The sequence below is a fragment of the Impatiens glandulifera genome, chromosome 4 (assembly GCF_907164915.1).
Source record: "Impatiens glandulifera chromosome 4, dImpGla2.1, whole genome shotgun sequence".
NCBI classification, from domain to species: Eukaryota; Viridiplantae; Streptophyta; class Magnoliopsida; order Ericales; family Balsaminaceae; genus Impatiens; species Impatiens glandulifera.
Window position 1 is genome coordinate 52,890,660 of NC_061865.1, and position 20,172 is coordinate 52,910,831.

At 32.8% G+C, this 20,172-nt stretch overlaps 2 protein-coding genes across 3 annotated transcripts; one reads left to right on the top strand and one right to left on the bottom strand.

The window, feature by feature from the left end:
• The first annotated feature begins 460 nt into the window (after positions 1-460).
• Positions 461-2,324, top strand: LOC124935893 (acyl-acyl carrier protein thioesterase ATL3, chloroplastic-like). Of its 2 annotated transcripts, none has more exons than XM_047476327.1 (6): positions 461-764; positions 835-935; positions 1,022-1,131; positions 1,204-1,299; positions 1,379-1,529; positions 1,761-1,940. In XM_047476327.1, exons 1-5 carry the CDS (start codon positions 559-561, stop codon positions 1,499-1,501), a joined length of 636 nt encoding a protein of 211 aa, XP_047332283.1. In that variant the 5' UTR covers positions 461-558; the 3' UTR covers positions 1,502-1,529; positions 1,761-1,940. The 2 variants fall into 2 exon arrangements, with proteins under 2 accessions (XP_047332283.1, XP_047332282.1); XM_047476326.1 differs by lacking the exon at positions 1,761-1,940 and adding an exon at positions 2,133-2,324 and having other exon boundaries at positions 462-764.
• Positions 2,325-4,363: 2,039 nt separating this feature from the next.
• LOC124935365 (MYB-like transcription factor EOBI) lies at positions 4,364-5,325 on the bottom strand. Its single transcript, XM_047475802.1, has 3 exons — positions 5,198-5,325; positions 5,001-5,130; positions 4,364-4,904 (listed from the first exon to the last, which is right to left on the bottom strand). The coding sequence occupies exons 1-3, from the start codon at positions 5,316-5,318 to the stop codon at positions 4,364-4,366; spliced, it is 792 nt and encodes a 263-aa protein (XP_047331758.1). The 5' UTR covers positions 5,319-5,325.
• Between the last annotated feature and the right edge of the window lie 14,847 nt (positions 5,326-20,172).

Genomic DNA, 20,172 nt, shown 5'->3' on the forward strand with positions numbered 1-20,172 from the left:
TTCACCTCCAAATGCGAGAAATACCAAATGCGAGAAATACATAAAATGCGAGAAATACATCAAATGCGAGAAATATACCAAATACGAGAAATACCAAATGCAAGAAATATATCATTCACGCATTTTCACCTAAAACGCGTTAATCAACTCACGCATTTTAGATGAAAATGCGTGAATTGCATTTCTCGTAAATGAGCGATAAATCAGGCGTGCGAAGGGTATTTCAGACTTTTCGAAAGACAAAAATGTCATTTTTGCCAACTTTATGAGGCGCGGGCCTTTTTTGGAATTAAGACATTACGAGGGTCATTTAATTTCCCTATTATTTGTATCATTTCATCAAATTTCCCTATTATTTGTATCATTGTAGATTATTTTTTTGTTTTTTATATATTTCAAACCCACACAGAAAGAGAAAAAGGACCCACCCGTTAACCCGACCAAATTACAGTTTGAACGGAAACATACAACAACCCAAAATTTTCTTCAACTTCTTCACCCAACCTCTCTTCTCCAGTTTCTCCGCCATCACTATTCACAGATCAAGGAAGAAGAAACATGTCACAAAGTCTTCTCTTTCCTCTTCCAAGTTCACCTTCGACGGCAAAGTGGTTGATCGGTCTCCGCCGTCCTTTTAGAAATCTCAATCAGTCTTTACCTCCTTGCCACAACCCGCCGCCGCTATCCCTGAAACTTCTCCGCCCCTTTCTTCCTCCAGTTTACTGTATTAGAAATCTATCTTTCGACTTAAAGGGTGGTCAAAGGTACTTACTTTCTTCCTAAATTAGCTTCGTTTTTCTTCTTCTGCAATTTACCTGAAAAAAGGGTTTTCAGTATGAGTGGGTTCCATGAAATTGAGCTGCAAGTGCGAGATTACGAACTCGATCAATTTGGTGTCGTAAACAATTCCATTTATTCAAGTTACTGTCAACATGGTAACTATCATTGTTCAAGCTAATTTGATATTGCTATGTTTTCATGTGTATATTATTAAATGCTTTGTTATTCCCTCCTTCTAAAGGGCGTCACGAATTGCTGGAACAGTTAGGAATAAACGCAGATGCCATTGCTAGGACAGGCGACGCCCTAGCTTTGTCTGAGATGACACTAAAATTCATTAAACCACTAAAGGTAAGAACTATGATGTTTTTTTTTTAAAATTGAATAGTAATCTGAATGAACCTCAATCATTATGTTATCTAGAGTGGAGACAGGTTTGTTGTGAAGGTGAGAATATCAGATTCATCAGCAGCCCGACTATACTTTGAACACTCCATCTTCAAGTTGCCTGATAATGAGGTTTAATTTCTTCAAGGCATGTTTGTTGATTAACATCTTTTGTTGAGTAACTTGAATCATGCTTTCTTGTAAAACATAGCCTATTCTTGAAGCGAAAGCGACTGCAGTTTGGCTTGACAAGAACTATCGCCCTGTCCGAATACCAGCAGATATGAGGTCTAAAATTGTCAAGTTTATTCGACAAGAGGATCAATCCAACTAAAGCTAGCACCTGCATATTGGAAAAAGAGGTATGTTATTTCATTGTACTAGGACTGAAAGATTTCAAAATAACATCATCTTCATTGGATTATAAAGAGAATTAACCCTAAGTAGAAGAGATAATTACTCCTAGACAATAGGATTACAAAAGATATGTGATATTTATCTGGATATTGAGAATCTGGAGATATTGCCTTGATTTAATTCTCTAATATGTATCTGTTTGTTTTTGTAATGTCTCCTGGTTCATTGATTAAAAGGGCTGATCAATTAGATCATTCAAGTGGATTAGCATTAAATTGCAAAGAAATGGCTGTGGAATATACTATTTGGAGTAGAAACCAATTCATGAACTCAAGGATGCAAATTTAAAGGATCAATGATGAATTGATTAGATTATGTTTTGTCATAGAGTGTTAATTGTTAAACAAATCTGGTAAATGGTTATAAGTTATAACTATTGTGTTCTTACAAAATTCACATAATAAAATCATTAAATGATAAATGATAAATGAAATTTGGATTGTTTGGATTACTTGGTGTTTGTTTGGATATTTTGGTGCTCCATTGTTGTCGGTTTAGATCACTTGACGTTTGTTTGGACAATTGAATCATTTTGATAATTTAAATAGGATGGTCGAGGACCTTATCAATCAACACTCAAACAATGAAATCTCTACCTGGAAGGTTTTTCTCAATTAAAACTTCTTATCAAGGTATCATGTGTGTACAGGAGGAATTTCCAAATTTTTTGTTTGCATTTGGTGGACAATTTGTGCTACTTACAGTTTTATTTTATTCTTTACTGGCATTTATTTAAACTAGATCATTGTAATACCGCACTATCTTGCCCTTCCACTGAAAATTAAACTTGTAATTTGAAGTTCTTAAATCCGAACTGTTTTCACTTAAATTATCTTTAATTGATGCTCACTAATACTATAATAAGAGTTAGTTAGATTTTTAACCGACACATTCTTTTTTTTGAACGAAGAAACACCCTACAGCCATGCCCCGCTTAAAATTAAAGGGGTTTCAGAATTTAACCGGCGTATTCTTCCAATCGATGAATTGTTTATTTGTAATGTCGGAGCTATTTTATGAACATCGATTTAAACAAAAAAAAGGAATTTTTGTGGCACATGAATTATTAGTCTTTAAATTAGATTGTGACTTGTGAGAATGTGGTTACATGTTATCTATACCACAAAATCATTCTAGTTTGAACACAAACCAAATTTTAAAGATAGGCTAACGAGCACAATTATACACATAGACGATGGCAGAATGCGAAACCCAAACTCTGATATCCAACTATACTAATATATATATATATATAATTTTATATATATATTTATATTATTTACTTAATATTATTTATACTCTATACTTTAATTTACTTTTATTCACGATTCACTCTTATCCAAACATCATACCGATTTATTTTCTAATACTAAAAAATAAATTTCTCTTTCATCATTCTTGTAGAATATTATCTCTCTTTTATCACTCTCTGTCTTTAATTTTTAATTTATTTTTAACATTTACTCTATATTTTTATTTTCAATTATATTAACAACAAAAACTGTTATGTTTTTGACATTTTACAACATATTAGTATTTTATTTATTTTGATATTAATATTTTTAAAGTTGTTTATTATTTAGTTAATCTTCAATCTTTACTTTGTAACTTTTTTTTAATAGAATATATAAATTTACACTTTAATTGGGTAATAGATATCTGTCATGGATCAAGTATTCGAGGATTAGGTTAAATATAGAGATATATGTCGGATTCGGATAGTTAAAATAAAAATCGAATATTTCACTATCCTGTGGGTAAACATTCCTATACACATCAAAAGACCACACTTTCAATCATGTGAATCCAAGTTCGACGAGCTCTGCTGACAGTCTAGCGTAACTCAACCCAAACTTCGAGTCAACAAAACATTATCAAATCTTAATCAATTTATCACGACAAGGGACTTATGCCGAGTCAAAACATAATCTTTCAACAATAAACATGACATCTACAAACAACTTACTAGTCTACAATTGTAAATAGCGTAAAAAATAGTTTACATGCATGCTCCCAAAATCTGAATCTGAACTAGGCCGAAGAACACACAAAAAAATGTTTTTCCATATAAATAAATTCAAGTTTCTTCTTTTTATCTATTTCTCCCTATCAATTTGAGATTTCATATAATTAAGATATTTGTGTTTAAACTTGTATTTTAAATAATTACTATAGCACCTAAATATCGACCTCTCAAATATCGTAACCAAAATGGGAACCGAATCGAACTATAACTTATAATTCAATTTTTTATTTTTTTTATTTTTGTTAAGTCCCGTAACTTACCCTCCTCTCGAATTTCATAAAACGAGACAAGAAAATGACTTTCTCAAAATTGGCGAGAATTTTGATGATTAAATAAAATAAGATTTAACGAAGATTAAACTAGTTTTGACTTTTTAGAATAGACATCATATTTATTTTGAAAGAGATTGAGAAAGAAAAAAATAAATTGCGTGAAAAACACATTTGAGAGATTCTACCTTTTAGTTCGGTGTTTGTATTATCTCGCCACACTTTTCGTGAACACAAAAATTTTCTGGTGACACTTAATTTGGAAATATAAAACAACCAACAGAAAATGTACACTAGGAAACAAAATTGAATGTAAGGTACAAAGTTGAAAATCACATTATTGCATTATTGGCATTGATTGTAGAATGATACATGTGCTAGATAGTTCTAGATCAATAATATAAATATATTATATATATGTTATTTTTTTTAAGGAAAACATTATTAATATTGTATTAAAGCAAACAAAAATATATCACTTCAATTACCACAATTTGTCTATGCACCATAACGCATCACCGGTCATGCCAATGATGTCATCACCTATCCAATTAGGATATGCCATCTGATCATTCGGGTTCGAAAGATGGTTGTGATAACCGAACATGTTGATTGGGTCGAGGCAGTTGCTAGTACTAATGTTTTCATATAAATTGTCATTTAAAGTAACATTATTGTTATAACAAGATTCAATCATATGAAATTCCGACGACATCGGGCTTTTACCGGTTACAAAGTCTTCTACGATTTGTTTGGTTATATATATATTTTTTTCTGATTTCATGTTTGAAGAAGTTACCAAAGAAAAAGATGAAGATTGTGGTGATGGATGAGACGAACAAGATGTTGACAATTGTTCCATCTTCTTCAACTTAGGAATAAAACCACTTGTATTTTTTTCTAGAGACTTTTGGCCATCGAACTTGATTTTAGGTTGGCGGACATATTTTTGCACTCGTGTTCTCCAGTAATTTTTGATCTCATTATCGGTTCGTCCGGGCAAATGTTGTGCAATCTTTGACCATCTAATAAACAAAATAATTGTTACCGGTCATTCTATTCATTAGAAAAAGTAGAAGAGTAATAAATACACATGGTTGGTTGGTTTAGTAATTATGTACCTGTTACCCCACAAGGAATGAAGTTCAAGAATCAAGAGTTGCTCTTCAATGGTAAAATTTCCTCGCTTAATATTAGGTTTTAAGTAATTCAACCATCTTAATCTACAACTTCTCCCGGTTCTCTTCAACCCTATAAAAGTTCGAGTAAGCGCGATAAAACAAAAACAAAAGTCATAGAAAATGACATAACAAAGTACCGGCACGTTTGGCCAACCAATTCCAGTGGCCTTCGGCGTGACAAGATATGTACTGCGTGAGAAGATTGTCTTCCTCGGGACTCCATGGCCCTCTTCTGAGCTCAACATCTCCTTCATCCATGGAATTGAAATTGCATTTGTTCTGAGTTTTCATTTGTATCATGATGGCTTTCTTTACTCACTTAGGTAGGGAGAAATGCAAGAATGGATGGGACAACGGATGGAGATGAATATAGTTTTTTCTACATCTTGCCAAGTTGTGAAAAGCAAAGAAACATGATTTATATAAAATTTTGGAGACCCAAAATGATTTATTAATTAAAATAAATAAATTAGAATTCATGTAATTAAGCCTTGTTTGATATAGGGTATATATATATTGTGAATAATGAACTTATTTTTGAAATAATCTTAATTATTTGATAGTTGACTTATGCCAATTACATTAATAGTGATCAAGTTAAGATCCCCGACAAGATTATAATTAGAAAATTGAGAGAAACATAAAATCAACTGCTAAAATTTATTGTTATATGATCAAAGAAAAGATCGATTATGCCTCAGCCAAGGTCAATAAGACCTGCGTCGATCAAAATTATGTGCTTTAGTTGACTACTCTTTTTATTATTATTATTATTATTATTATTATTATTATTATTATTATTATTATTATTATTATTATTATTATTATTATTATTATGTTTGTTTAGGTCTTTTGATTTGATTGTATAATTTTTTAAACTATTTAGGTCATAATTTGTACTGAATTAGTGTTTAATATAATTTTTTGTGTGTTCTCCACAAATTATGGACCAATGACATATAGTTTATTGAATATAATTTTTTTTGGAAATAAATTTTAAGAAATAAAATTCTTATTTTCTTTACTTGATTAAGTGAGTATTTATTTAATTATTATAGTAAACATATAAATAAATATTAAGATGTAAATTATTTTATTTAATTAATAATATATATTAAATTATAATTATTTTTTTTAAATGTCCATGTATATTAAAAATGGGAAAAAGAATTTGTTTAAGCATAACGACAAAATATGACATAAAAAAAGAAAAAAAACGGTAATTAATAAATTATCGAGCTTGTAAATCCTCGAGAAAAACGATTAACTCTCTGACAGACTCTACTAGCTTTCCTAAACAAATCTCAGAAAGCGTCGTAATAATAATATTATGAATGATACGCATCGAACAACTACAATTATTGAAAGTTCGACGATATCTCTCCAATCAGATAGTTGACCAAATTGGGATGGTAACCCAACTATGTAGGTCTGCCATATCAGGCACATCAATTCAAACATGCCAACAACTACCTAATCGGTTCTAACGATTCGGTTTTCGGTTGAACAATTTTTCTAGCCGTTTAACCGGTAAATTGATAATAATTTAATCATATATATTTATATTAGTTATTTTTGTAAATATTAGATATAATATAAATAATATTTAATAATATGTATATTTTATAATTATTTTTAAATTTTAAATTATAATTTGTATAGAATTGTTTAAAAAAAATAATTTATATGGATATTAGTTTAAAAATTGAGACTTTCAAAATATATTTCAAAATATATCTGAACTATTATTATAATATTATAACATAATAAAAAATTGAAGAATAGTATTATAATAGTACGATGCAAACGACAATTTTGAAAAAAATATTTAATAAGTTTAATACCTAATTTAAAAAATTGAATTATCGGTTCACGGTAAACTGGTTAACTGACTAGAACCCCTAGAACAAAATCGATATCAATATTGGTCGGTTAAACAGTTTGAAAAATAAGGGGTAAAATCGGACTTAACCGGAACGATTTAACTAGTTAACCGACCGATTTAACACCCCTAAAGTCTGTCATATCAACCGCATCAATTCAAACTTTCGAATACTACCCAAAAACTCGAGCATCACCTAATGAATACCAGTAATACTCCACAAAAGACTCCAAATAGTAGTCATCCATCGACAATGCAAAAGTAAGTGAGTTGCCGATTCAACATCTTCGTGACACATACGACTAACCATAAAATAATATTTTTCATGCACATATTATCCTTTAGAATTCCACCATGAATAACGTTCCATCTAAAGAACGAGATATTTGATGAAATCTTTGACTCACAAAATTTTCCCAACAAATATTATATGGAATCATCTTAGCGAACTTGTAGCAATGCTTCACATGGAAACTGTTCATATCTTGCCAACACATAACGTCTTGCTTGAACAGTGATAAAGAAAAAAGATCATTTTTATGAGACGAACTCACCATAATATTTTTATTATCCTTCTATATCTAATTCGGCTAGAAAAACCACTACATTAATGAATCATCCCCACGATGAATCTAGATTATTCACGAATTTTTTTCTCCAAATGTTACATCTTATTGGATAATTAAATATTTGTGTGAACCAACTAGACAAATCGTAATCATACTTACATTTTATCATCGATGCTCAAAGATTATTCGATTCCGTGACAAATCTACAACGCCATTTTTATAGAAGAGTCGTATTAAAAGAAACAAGATCTCGAATATCCAAACCTCAATGATCTTTAAAACATTTAATCTAATCTCAACTAACTAGATGACAAAACGATGAGTTAGAAGATTTTCATAGAAATTTATATATTATTCTTTCCATTTTCACCGCCACACTCTTGGAAAGAACGAATAACGACATTATATATGTGGGAATATATGACAAAATGAGTATTAGTCGACTCTCTTTCAATTTTTTTTTATCCATCTAGAGAGTTTATATTTCATTTTAATGATAATCGGGTCCCAAGAAACATTTGATCGTAATTTAGCACATAATGACATACCAAGATATGTTGATCGAAGATCACCAATTCTGAACCCCATCACATTTGCCAACATTATCATTCTTCTATTTGAAATATAATTTTAAAAAAAGATTTATGACTTATTAAGATAAGTCGAAAACTGAAACATTCATTGAATACCCATAGAATATCCCAAAGGTGTTTAAAGTTCGAAAAACAAATGTGATATAAAAAAAAATATCCTTGATCAAAGACTCACTCCACGGGTGAATGTTTGAACTTGGCGTCAGCGTCAATCATATTTGTTGAGTGAATGTAATATATAATCTTACACAGAGTGAGTGCGTGGTTTGTTTAGGTTTTATTAGATTTTTTCTTAAGAAATTTTATTTGATAAAATAAAAAAAAGAACACATTTATGGGGCCTAAAGATCTTTTTATTCTCATTTTTTTTTCGGGTTATAATTTTGATATTTTAAAAGATAAAAAGAGTGAAAAGATTAATAAAGTGAGGTTAGATTATAAATAAAAATCTTAAAATAATTTAAAAACTTAAGGATGAAACAAGCTTTTAGAGTTCATTTCATTTTGGTTTCTTGAAATTTTATCTCACAACCATTAATATTATAATAATTTTAAACTATCATATCACTTCAAATTTTATAAAATTTTAATTTTAAATATAATAAAACAATATAATAATTTAACTAATAATTATTTTCAAATAACTTAGTAATGATTCCCACCTACCTTCTACAACTTAAATTTATTCAAATCAATTAATAATGATATGGACCCATAAAGAGAGTATCACGCGCATGGATTTGGACAATTTAAAAAGACACTTATTAAGTGCTATTTAATGTTTAATTTTTAATATTTTGTTTATATTGTAAGGGTACTTGTACTTGTACTTTGTGAATACTCAATCAATTGTTACTATTAATTAAAAAAATATTACAATAATTCAACTAAATAAAAATTCACAAAACTTCCTCTTGTCCCGTTTGAGTTTTTAAAATAAAACTGACAATGAGAAGGTTATAATATAATATATATATATATATATTTATTGGTAAAAAAAACTTAAATGATATTAATATATTTAAATAAAATAAAAAATATTTTAGTATTTTGATAAATAAATTAATTAATTTGATAAATGAGAGAAGGATTGAAGTAATGTTACGATAAGGCCTTCCTTTTTTTAATAAAAAAATCAAATAACCTAAGGTCTTGTTCGTTATGGGTTTTTAATAAAACCTATACAAAATCAAACATCACCTTACTCCATTTTTATCCATCACATCACTCAAATCATTAACCAAAATACTAAAATATCATCTAATTTAAATTATTATTTTATATTTTATTTATATATATATATCAATACCTTTTAAGTTTTTTTACCAAAAATAATCATCACCCATCATTCAATTTTTCACTCGTGTTTTAAAAAAAACCCATGAACAAGGCCTAACATCCGACAAGAGATGAGCTATATGAGGAATATTCCAGAGCATGTTTGATCTTTATGTTAAAATAAAATCAAAACTTAGTATCACATAAGCCATATTTTCGATCATCAAATAATTTAATTAATCAATAAAATATCACAATATCTAACTTTATTTTCTTATAAAATTTAAATACATAAAAAAATATTTAATAACTTAATCAAATAATCTTCACAAACATTTTTTTGATCAAACAAGATTTTTAAGATAATAACTCAATTTATTTTTTGAAAAAAATCAATACAATATGAAATAAATGATATTAGTTAAGTATAACGACAAATCAATACAAAATAGAGTGTTTACCTAATTATCTAACACACATAAAACACAACTAAATTAATCATTCGAGTGTAACAATGAAAACATAAAAAAATGTTCACCAACGAACAAAATAAGATATAAATTCTAACATTAAAGAGCTCGGTGATCTTCAATAAGATCAATTAGTTCACCGACCGCTTCTATCAGTTTTATTTATTTATTAATAACAAAATTTTAATTTTATAATAATATATAAAAAAAAGAATATAAAAAAAGAGATAAAATCACATCTAATAGAGAAAAGCTCTCAGATTTTCAAAAAGATAAATAATGCATCCAACAAAAATTAAAAAAACTCTATATTTTTCACGAGCTTATAATTAACCAGAGATATATACGAAGATGCAACAAAACAAAACACAATAATCTTAGGACTGGTTCGGTATGAGTTTTTTAAAAAATGACATACAAATCAAATATTATTTCATTTCACTCTTAACGATCACAACACTCAATACAGTACCTAAAATACTAGAATACTCTTTATTTTAAATTATTATTTATTTTATTTATACACATCAATACATTTTATGTCTTTTTATAAAAAATAATCATTCAATTTTTCTCTCATAACTTTTTAAAAATCCCACTACCAAATAAACCCTTAAATGTAGAAGAATTAAAACTGATAATACCAATTATAATATAAAGTTACACATTTAATATTATACAGATTGCATATTCTCTTGTACACCCTACTAAACTAGGGCTTAGTTAAGAATAACTTCATTTGAGTTCTTCTACATTTTAAGGGCTTTATTTTAGTTTTTTTTATGCAATATTTTTTTTATGGACTAGTTTAAACCCATTAAACTCTTGCATAGATCCTTCATTGATCTCAAATCATAAATATGGTGGTATCATTCTTGTCGAAACGGGTGACTCTCGTACTCAATTTTTTCAAGTAAAAATCTACTCATGTTCTACCAACTAAGCAAGTAATCTTATAAGAGCTTTGATAATACCTACATAACACTATGCATGGATTAATAGGGCTTAGTTAAGAATAACTTCATAGGGATTAGTTAAGAATAACTTCATTTTAGTTCTTCTACATTTTAGTGAGTATTTTAAAAAAATTAAGAGAGAGAAAAGTTGAATAATTGGTGTTGATTTTTAGAAGATAATGATTATTTTTAGTAAAAGACTTAAAATGTATTGATATATATAAATAAAATAAATAATAATTTAAAATAAATGGTATTTAATATTTTAAATACTGAATTGAGTGATGTGATTGTTAAGAGGGAAGTGAAATGATGTTTGATTTGTAATGAGATTTAAAAAAACTTATACAGAAGGCCTAAGATTATTGTATTTTGTTTTGTTGCATCTTCACATAGCATATATCTCTAGGATTAATTATAAGTTTATGAAAAATATAGAGTTTTTTTTTCATTTTTGTTGGACGCATCATTTATCTTTTTGGAAATCTGAGAGCTTTTCTCCTTTAATTGTGCTTTTATCTCTCTTTTTTTTTTATTCTTTTATTTATATATTATTATAAAATTCAAAAATCACTACTGAACAAGCCCTAGTTTAGTATAGTAGGGTGTACAAGAGAATATGCAATCTGTATAATATTAGGATATGTTTGGTACGATACAGGAGGTATAACATATTGATATAAGAGATATAACACTATTGGTATAAGTATAAACTATACCAATAATGTTTTAATATAATATTTGGTTAGGATTTTATTATTGGTATAAATTATACTTTTATATAATTTATACCTCATATTTAGTATAAAATTATAACTAGTATTCTAGGTACAACATTTTTGGTCCAGACTAAGACCAATGATCGGTGTTCTTGAGTCAAGACCGAGACCAAGGACCGGTGTTCTTAATCCGGACTAAGACCAAAAGACCGATTTTCTTGAGTTAAGACCGAGACTGATGACATGTGTTCTTGAGTTAGAACCAAGACTCAAGACCGATGTTCTCGAGGAAGGACCGTGTTAGGATTTGTATCTCCCAAATTCGACCACCTTGAAACAATCTGTAAAAATGCAAGAAAGAAGAACACAAAAAGACACAGATTTATAGTGGTTCACTCAAATTGAGCTACGTCCACTTCAGTTACCACCAGATTTCACTATGAAGAAAAGAAAGAATACAGAGTTTTTTCCTTACACTTTATCTCTCTAGAATTCTGTCTTTCACTTGTAAGCCCTTAATAATCACATATTTATAGGGTAAACATTCATATAATAAACCTAAATAACTCTTGGTCAGGCCCAAGCCCAAAACCATATACAAACCCAATAAACTATAATTAAGAATGTAGAGTTTATTATAAGTGTAGGCTCTATAACTCAACAATCTCTCACTTGAAGACAAATTCATCATCTCTCGATCGGTAGTGACTTTCCATCCGGCGTCTTAACGAAGAAGACCAACTGAAGTTGCACACAACTTCAGTTTCTCATTTGTCATAGCTTTCGTCAACATATCAGCTAGATTCTCACTCCCGGGAATCTTCTCAAGAGCTAATACTTTATCTTCTAAAGCTGACCAGATGAAATGATAACGAACCTGTATATGCTTCTTCCTGTCATGATAAACATGATTCTTTGCCAAATGAATGGCACTCTGACTGTCGTATCGCAACACACTTCCCTCGTAGTCTTGACTCAATTCTCGCAAAAAGGGTTGTAACCACATCATATCCTTAGCAGCCTCTATCACAGCAACATACTCTGCCTTACAACTAGAAAGAACAACAATCTTCTTCAATTTTGAAACCCAACTGATTACAGTACCTCCCAGAGTATAAATGTACCTTGTTGTGCTCTTCATACTATAACCATCACCACCATTGTCAGCATCAACATATCATTTCAAACACATATTAGACTTTCAAAAACACAAAGCGAGACTCGTACTTCCTCTTAAGTATCGTAGTATCCACTTTACTACTTCCTAATGTTGTCTACCCGTGTTTCTCATGAACTTGCTAACAACTCCCACTGCATGTGCTATGTCTGGTTTTGTGCAAAACATCGCATACATAATACAACCAATAGTAGAGGCATACAGAACAGTAGTCATGTAATTTTTCTCCTCCTCATTTGAAGGCGACTGATCTTTAGATAGTCTGAAGTGACTAGCTAAGAGGGTAGTAACTGGTTTTGCATCATACAAGTTAAACCTGCTAAGAACTTTCTTCACACATTCTTCTTGTGAAAGCTTGAGAACTTCTCCATCCATGAAAATTCTCATCCCAAGGATTTGTTTTGCAACACCTAAATTCTTCATTGCAAACTTTTCAGACAACTCTTTCTTGAGCTTGTTAATCATATACAAGCTTTCTCTAGCAATCAACATGTCATCAACGTAGATGAGTAGAATAATGTACGATTTATCAAACCTCTTGATATAACAACAATGATCAGCTTCACACCTCAGAAAATTGTTACTTTTCATGAAGCTATTAAACTTCTTGTACCATTGCCTTGGAGCCTGTTTCAAACCATACAGACTTTTCTGAAGCTTACACACAAGCTCATCTTTTTTTTTGATTTCAAATCCTTCTAGTTGTCGCATGTAAATCTCTTCATCTAAATCACCATGAAGAAAAGCAGTTTTGACATCCATTTGTTGAAGATGAAGGTCTTCTTTCACAACCAAACTCAAAATAGTTCCGATTGTCATCAATTTAATTACTGGAGAGAAGATCTCATTGTAGTCAATACATTATTTTTGTTGAAATCCTATCACAACCAATCTTACCTTGTACCTCATTATTTTATCATGTTCTTCTTTAATCTGAAGATCCATTTGTTGAAAAGTGCTTTCTTTCCCTTTGTTAGCTCAGTGAGCTCCAAAGTCTGATTCAGCGTCAAAGAGTTCATCTCATCTTTCATCGCAGACTCCCACTTAATCGATTCATCAGATTGTATTGCTTCCTGATAGCATTCAGGTTCACCACAATCTGTCAACAATATATAGTTCAGAGATGGAGACCACTTCTCGACTGATTTTTAATTCCTTGATGATCTTCTCAACTGTATAACTGGTGTTTGCTGATTTGCCTCTAGGGCCACGTTCTCAACGATTTAATCTTCAACAACACATTGTTCTTCTTCGATATTCGGTATATATTCATCTAAAAATTCTCTCAAATCAATTGTACCAGTCTCTTCCAACTTGGAATCACCATCTGATGTCTTCCCAACACAATCTTTGTAGAGAACTTGTTCATTGAAGATAACATTTCTGCTACGAATGATCTTCCGAATTTGATTATCCCAGAAACGATAACCAAATTTGATATCACCATAACCAATAAAAAAACATTTATTTGACTTTAGATTAAGCTTGCTCCTATCACATTCATTAATATGAACATATGATAAACAACCAAACACTTTCAAATAAAAATGTTTACCTTTATTGCTCCAGGCTTCTTCAGGAATTTTGAATTCAAGAGGAACAGAGGGTCCACTGTTTATCAAGTAGACAACAGTATTTATAGCTTCTTCCTAGAAGGTTTTAGGTAGCCTTGCATGCAATCTCATACTTCTAGCATGCTCGTTCAATGTTCGATTCATTCGTTCAACTACTCCACTCTCTTGAGGCCTTCGGGAAACAATCTTCACCATACTGATCTCATTCACAACACAATACTCTTTGAAATCTGAATTGATATATTCACCTCCGTTGTCGGATCTCAAACACTTAACCTTCTGATTTGTTTCATTTTCATCCAAAGCCTTCCATTTCTTGAAAATATCAAATACTTCAGACTTGTGCTTCATAAAATATACCCATATCTTTCTTATCGAATCATCTATAAACGTCACGTAGTATTGTGATCCGCCCACAGAAGAAACATGTGCAGGTCCCCACACATCAGTGTGTACCAACTCTAGCCTTTCTTTCTTGAGCTCCTTCCCAATCTTTAAGAAACTCACCCGTTTCTGTTTTCCAAGAATGCAGTTTTCACATAACTGATGTTCAACAGACTTCAGTTCTGGAATCTGTCAATTCTTCAAAAGAATTTTCTTCCCTTTTTCTCTCATATGGTCCAACCTGCAATGCCACAACTCACTGTTCTTCGAGTCATCAACTACAACAACAACTGTTTCTCTGTAAGTTGAAGTCATGTATAACGTTCCAGTTTTGTGACCTCGAGCAACAATTATTACTCCTTTAGTCACCTTCCATGCACCATTTCCACAAATGAAATTGTGACCTTCTTCATCAAGCTGTGTAACAGAAATCAAATTGCGCATTAAATCTGGATTGTGTCTCATCTTATTAATCTTCCAAACAAAACCATTTGCCATCTTCCATTTGATTTCCCCCATGCCAACAATATACAGTGGCTCACCATCTACAAGATATACTTTCCCACAGTTTCCAGCCACATAATTCTCCATTAATTCTTTGTGAGCAGTGGTATGGAAAGACGCTCCTGAGTCCAAAACCCATGAATCTATCGGGCTATCAACATACACAAGTAACGCATCAGTGACAGATTCTGTAACAATATTGGCTGCATCATTTTTATCATCACCGTTTTTCTTCGGTGCTTTGTAGTTCCTCTTTAAATGACCCTGTTTACCACAATTTTAGCACTCAAATATCCGCCCAGACTTGGACTGACTCCTCCTGCTCCTTGACATAGATCTGCTATTATCTCGGTTGAAATTTCTATCATTACCACTACCCCTGTTTTCCACATTCAGAGCAGAACCTTTGAATGTTTCACCAGAATCAATTTTACGAACCTCTTCAGCAAGAATACAATCTCTAACTTCAACAAATTTCAGTTTAGCATTTCCAACTGAATTACTAATTATTGCCTTCATATGTTCTCAACTATTTGGTAGAGATGCTAACAAAATTAGGGCACTAACTTCATCTCCAAAATCAATCTCAACAGATAGCAATTGATTCACAATTGTATTGAATTTATTCAAATGAGTAGTGACAGAAGTACCATCAACCATTCTTAAGTAAAATAGTCTTTTCATTAAGTGTACCTTGTTGTTAGTAGATGGTTTCTCATACATATTAGAAAGAGCTTTCATCAGACCCATGGTTCTCGTTTGCTACATTGTGAGCAACCGTCTTGGCTAGCGTCAATCGGACAACTCACAAACCTGTCTATCAAGGTGTTTCCATTCAGCTTCATCCATCTTCTCTAGTTTCTCACTCAAAGGAACATGAAGCTTCTTTCCATAGAGATAATCTTCAATATGCATTCTTTAGAAGGCATAAGCTTTCCCATCAAATCTTCCAATCCCATGTCCTATACTGTTCTCAATTTCCATCATTTACAATGCTCAAATCTATCCTAGCTGCTCTGATACCAGTTGTTAGGATTTGCATCTCCCAAATTCGACCAGCTTGAAACAATATGTAAAAATGCAAGAAAGAAGAACACAAGAAGACACAAATTTATAGTAGTTCACTCAAATTGAGCTACGTCCACTTCAGTCACCACCAAATTTACTATGAAGAAGAAGAATGAATACAAAATTTTTGACTCACACTTTATCTCTCTAAAATTCTGTCTTTCACCTGTAAACCCTTAATAATCACATATTTATAGGGTAAACATTCAAGTAATAAATCTAAATAACTCTTGGTCAGGCCCAAGCCCAAAACCAAATACAAACCCAATAAACTCTAATTAACAATATCGAGTTTATTATAAGTGTAGCCTCAATAACTCAACAGACCGGACAACCCGACCAAGGTTCCTAAGCTCGGACCGAGAAGTCTGACCTAGGATCGAGCCTCCGAGATCCACGACCGAAGAAACCTAGACCAAGGATTGGTGTTCTTGAGTTAGGACCGAGACTCAAGACCTGTGTTCCTAATTTAGACCAAGACTTAAGACCGGTGTTCTTGAGTAAGGACTGGACAACCCAACCGAGGTTCCTAACCTCGGACCGAGAAGTTTAACCTGGGACCGAGCCTCCCAAGTCCACGACCGAAAAATCATAGACCTAGGATCGAGCCCTCTGGTCCCTCGACTAAGCAGTCGAGTTCGTGACCGAGCCTCCCGAACGTACGACCGAGCCATTCGATCTTTTGACCTATGCCCTCGAGCCTCCCGAACGTACGACCGAGCCCTGATCTTTTGGTCAAATTATTTTTGGCTCTTAGATTATTAAAATTTGAACAAAATTAATTATTTTTATATTATTAATTCCAAAGCTCTAAGGTATTATTTTAAAAATCTTTTAAAATAACATTTTCTTTTAAAAGAAGTCTGACCTGAAAGCCAATGCTGAAATGCATCGAACATCGAGCCTCTATGCAATATTTCCCGTATTGTCACGTGCTAAACTACAAAGGAGCGATTCTGGGGTTACAATACAAAAAAAAATATGTATTCAAATCTTTTAAAATATATCATATATAGATTAATAGTTTAAAGGTTTTTGAGTTCAATTCTTCTCAAGTACATTAATTTGTTTTAGTCTTTCAATTTTTTATTTACATGTTTACACCCCTAACTTTAATTGATGACAAACCCCTAACTCTATTTTATGTCTTCTTCTTGCTGAAGCCTGAATTGCATTAAAGAATCCATCAACAATTTCAATGTACATGTCGTGACAATTAGCTAGGCTCTATCTGTAGAGAAGATGTATGATTGAAAAGGAATAATTGTATATATGAATGAGAAATGTACAGGTTATTTATATTACAATTTGTTATATGTAAAGTCTAAATATGTGGAGCAATTAGCTGTGCAATCACTAAGATTATGGAGGAATATATTGTGACTTGATTGCATCTTTGACTTGCAGATTTTGTGGATCAATTAGCTGTGCAATCACTAAGATTATGGAGGAATATATTGTGACTTAATTGCATCTTTGACTTGTAGATTTTGTGGAGTAAGATTGTCTGGTTCTTTAACATTCCCCCTCAAGATGGACCTTCCATTGAAGAGGCCAATCTTGGATAATAGGAACTCAAAACGCGGGCGAGGGAGAGGTTTGGTGAGGCCGTCGGCGAGCTGATCATTTCCACTGATGTGTTGTACCCGAAGTGTTCCAGCTTGGACTTGTTCACGAACAAAATGAAAGGCGAGAGCAACATGCTTCATTCGAGAGTGAAAAATCGGATTGGCGGAGTAATTTGTAGCACTTAAGTTATCAAAATATATAACAGGTGTAGAAGGTAAGTGGATGTTGAGTTCTTGTAGTAGGGATTTTATCCAATTGAGTTCGGAAGTGGTGTCAGCAATGGCACGAAATTCAGCTTCGGTTGAGGATCGGGCTATCGTTTTTTGTTTGCGAGATGTCCAGGAGATAACATTTTTGCCGAGATATATGATATAACATGTAGTGGAGATGAAGTTATCAACATCGCTTGCCCAATCCGCGTCACTAAAGGCATGTAGTGATGACGGAGTATTGCGATGTAATTGCAAACCAAGGTGAGAAGTCCCGTGAAGGTAGCGGAGGAGCTTCTTGAGAGCTGTCTAGTGAGCTTCTTGCGGGTGTTGCATGAACTAGGCTAACTTGTTGACAGAGTAAGCAATGTTAGGACGTGTGAGGTATAAGTATTGGAGGCTTCCAACAGCAGAACGATAAGTAGTAGGATCACATGGAGGTGTGGAGGTATTTTGTAGCAGTTGAGGGTGAGCAAACATAGGGGTAGTTGATGGTTTGTAGTCAAGCATGTCATGACGTTGAAGGAGATCGTGTATGTACTTTCTTTGGGAGAGAAGGAGACCAGAAGTGTTGTGTTGTACTTCCACCCCTAAGAAGAAGGAAAGTTGCCCCAAGTCCTTGAGAGAAAAGCGTTTGACAAAGTTGGAAATAAAGACCGAGACAAAATCAGGTGAAGGACCAGTTACGATAATGTTATCGATATAAACAAGTGCATATAGGAGATCGCCATTTTTTGTAAATGAAGAGAGAGGGGTCGGCGAGAGATGCTGTAAAACCGAATTGTAGTAGATAGGAGGTGAGAGCTGTAAACCATGCGCGTGGAGCCTGTTTTAACCCGTATATGGCTTTGTTTAAACGACACACATAAGAAGGGTTGTTAGCGTCGATGAAGCCGGATGGTTGCTGCATGAAGACTGTCTCTTGGAGATCACCTTGGAGAAAGGCGTTGTTGATGTCGAGTTGGCGTAATGTCCAGTTGTGTTGGAGAGCAATTGAGAGGGTGAGTCGAATCGTGACTGGTTTGATAACTGGACTGAAGGTGGCAGAGTAGTCAAGACCAACTTGTTGATGAAAACCTTTTGCGACAAGCCGAGCTTTGTATTTATGAATCGTGTTATCAGGATTATATTTGATTCTGAAGACCCATTTACAACCAATGACATTTCGAGCTTCACTAGGTGGTGCGAGAGTCCATGTATTGTGTTTCCGTAGAGCATTGTATTCAGCAAGCATAGCATCACGCCAATGAGGGATGGAGAGTGCTTGTTTGGGGGTGGTTGATAGTGACATGGGTGAGGAGATAGTGGTAAGTTGGGCATACTTTGGGTTAGGTTTGGTTATGTTGTTTGTGAGACGAGTTACAGGACGAGGGAGAATGGGTGGAGGGGGGGTGGTGGATGTGGTGGCGTAGGAGATGTGTTTTGTGGGGGTGTGGCAGTGGTGAACGGTGTTGTAGGGTTATGTGATGGATGTGGTGGCGTAGGAGGTGTGTTCTGTGGGGGTGTGGCAATGGTGGATGGTGTTGTAGGGTTATGTGATGAAATAAGTATGAGAGGAGTGAGAAACCATTCGTGAGGTGAGGGAAGCGAAGTTGAATTTTGTTGGTTTGATAGACGGTGGAATGAAAAATCATGCTCAATGAAAGTGACATGACGAGAAGTGTAGATTTTGTTTGTGGTAAGATTTAGGCACAGAAAAGCGCTTTGAGTTAGGGAACGACCAAGATAAATGCATGGTTGAGATCGAGGATCTAGTTTATTGGAAGCATAAGGTCGTGGTAATGGGTAGCATAGATAGCCAAAGGAGTGTAATTGGGAATAGATAGGTTTGACATTTAGGAGTCAATAGTAGGGAGAGTCATTTTGTAAGGTTGGTGTAGGTAATCGATTTATGAGATACACAGCGGTGGAGAATGCATGTGTCCAGTAAGTGACAAGTAGATTGGCATGAGATAGGAGAGAGAGACCAGTTTCGACAATGTGACGATGACAGCGTTCTGCATAGCCGTTGTGTTCAGGGGTATGGGGAGGTGTAGTAAGATGTGAGATGCCATTAGCGCGTAAGGTGGGAGCCAATTTGATGAACTCGCCTCCATTGTCAGAGAATAGGGTTATGATCGTTCTTTTGAAATAGTTTTCAACTAATTTTTTGAAGTCAAG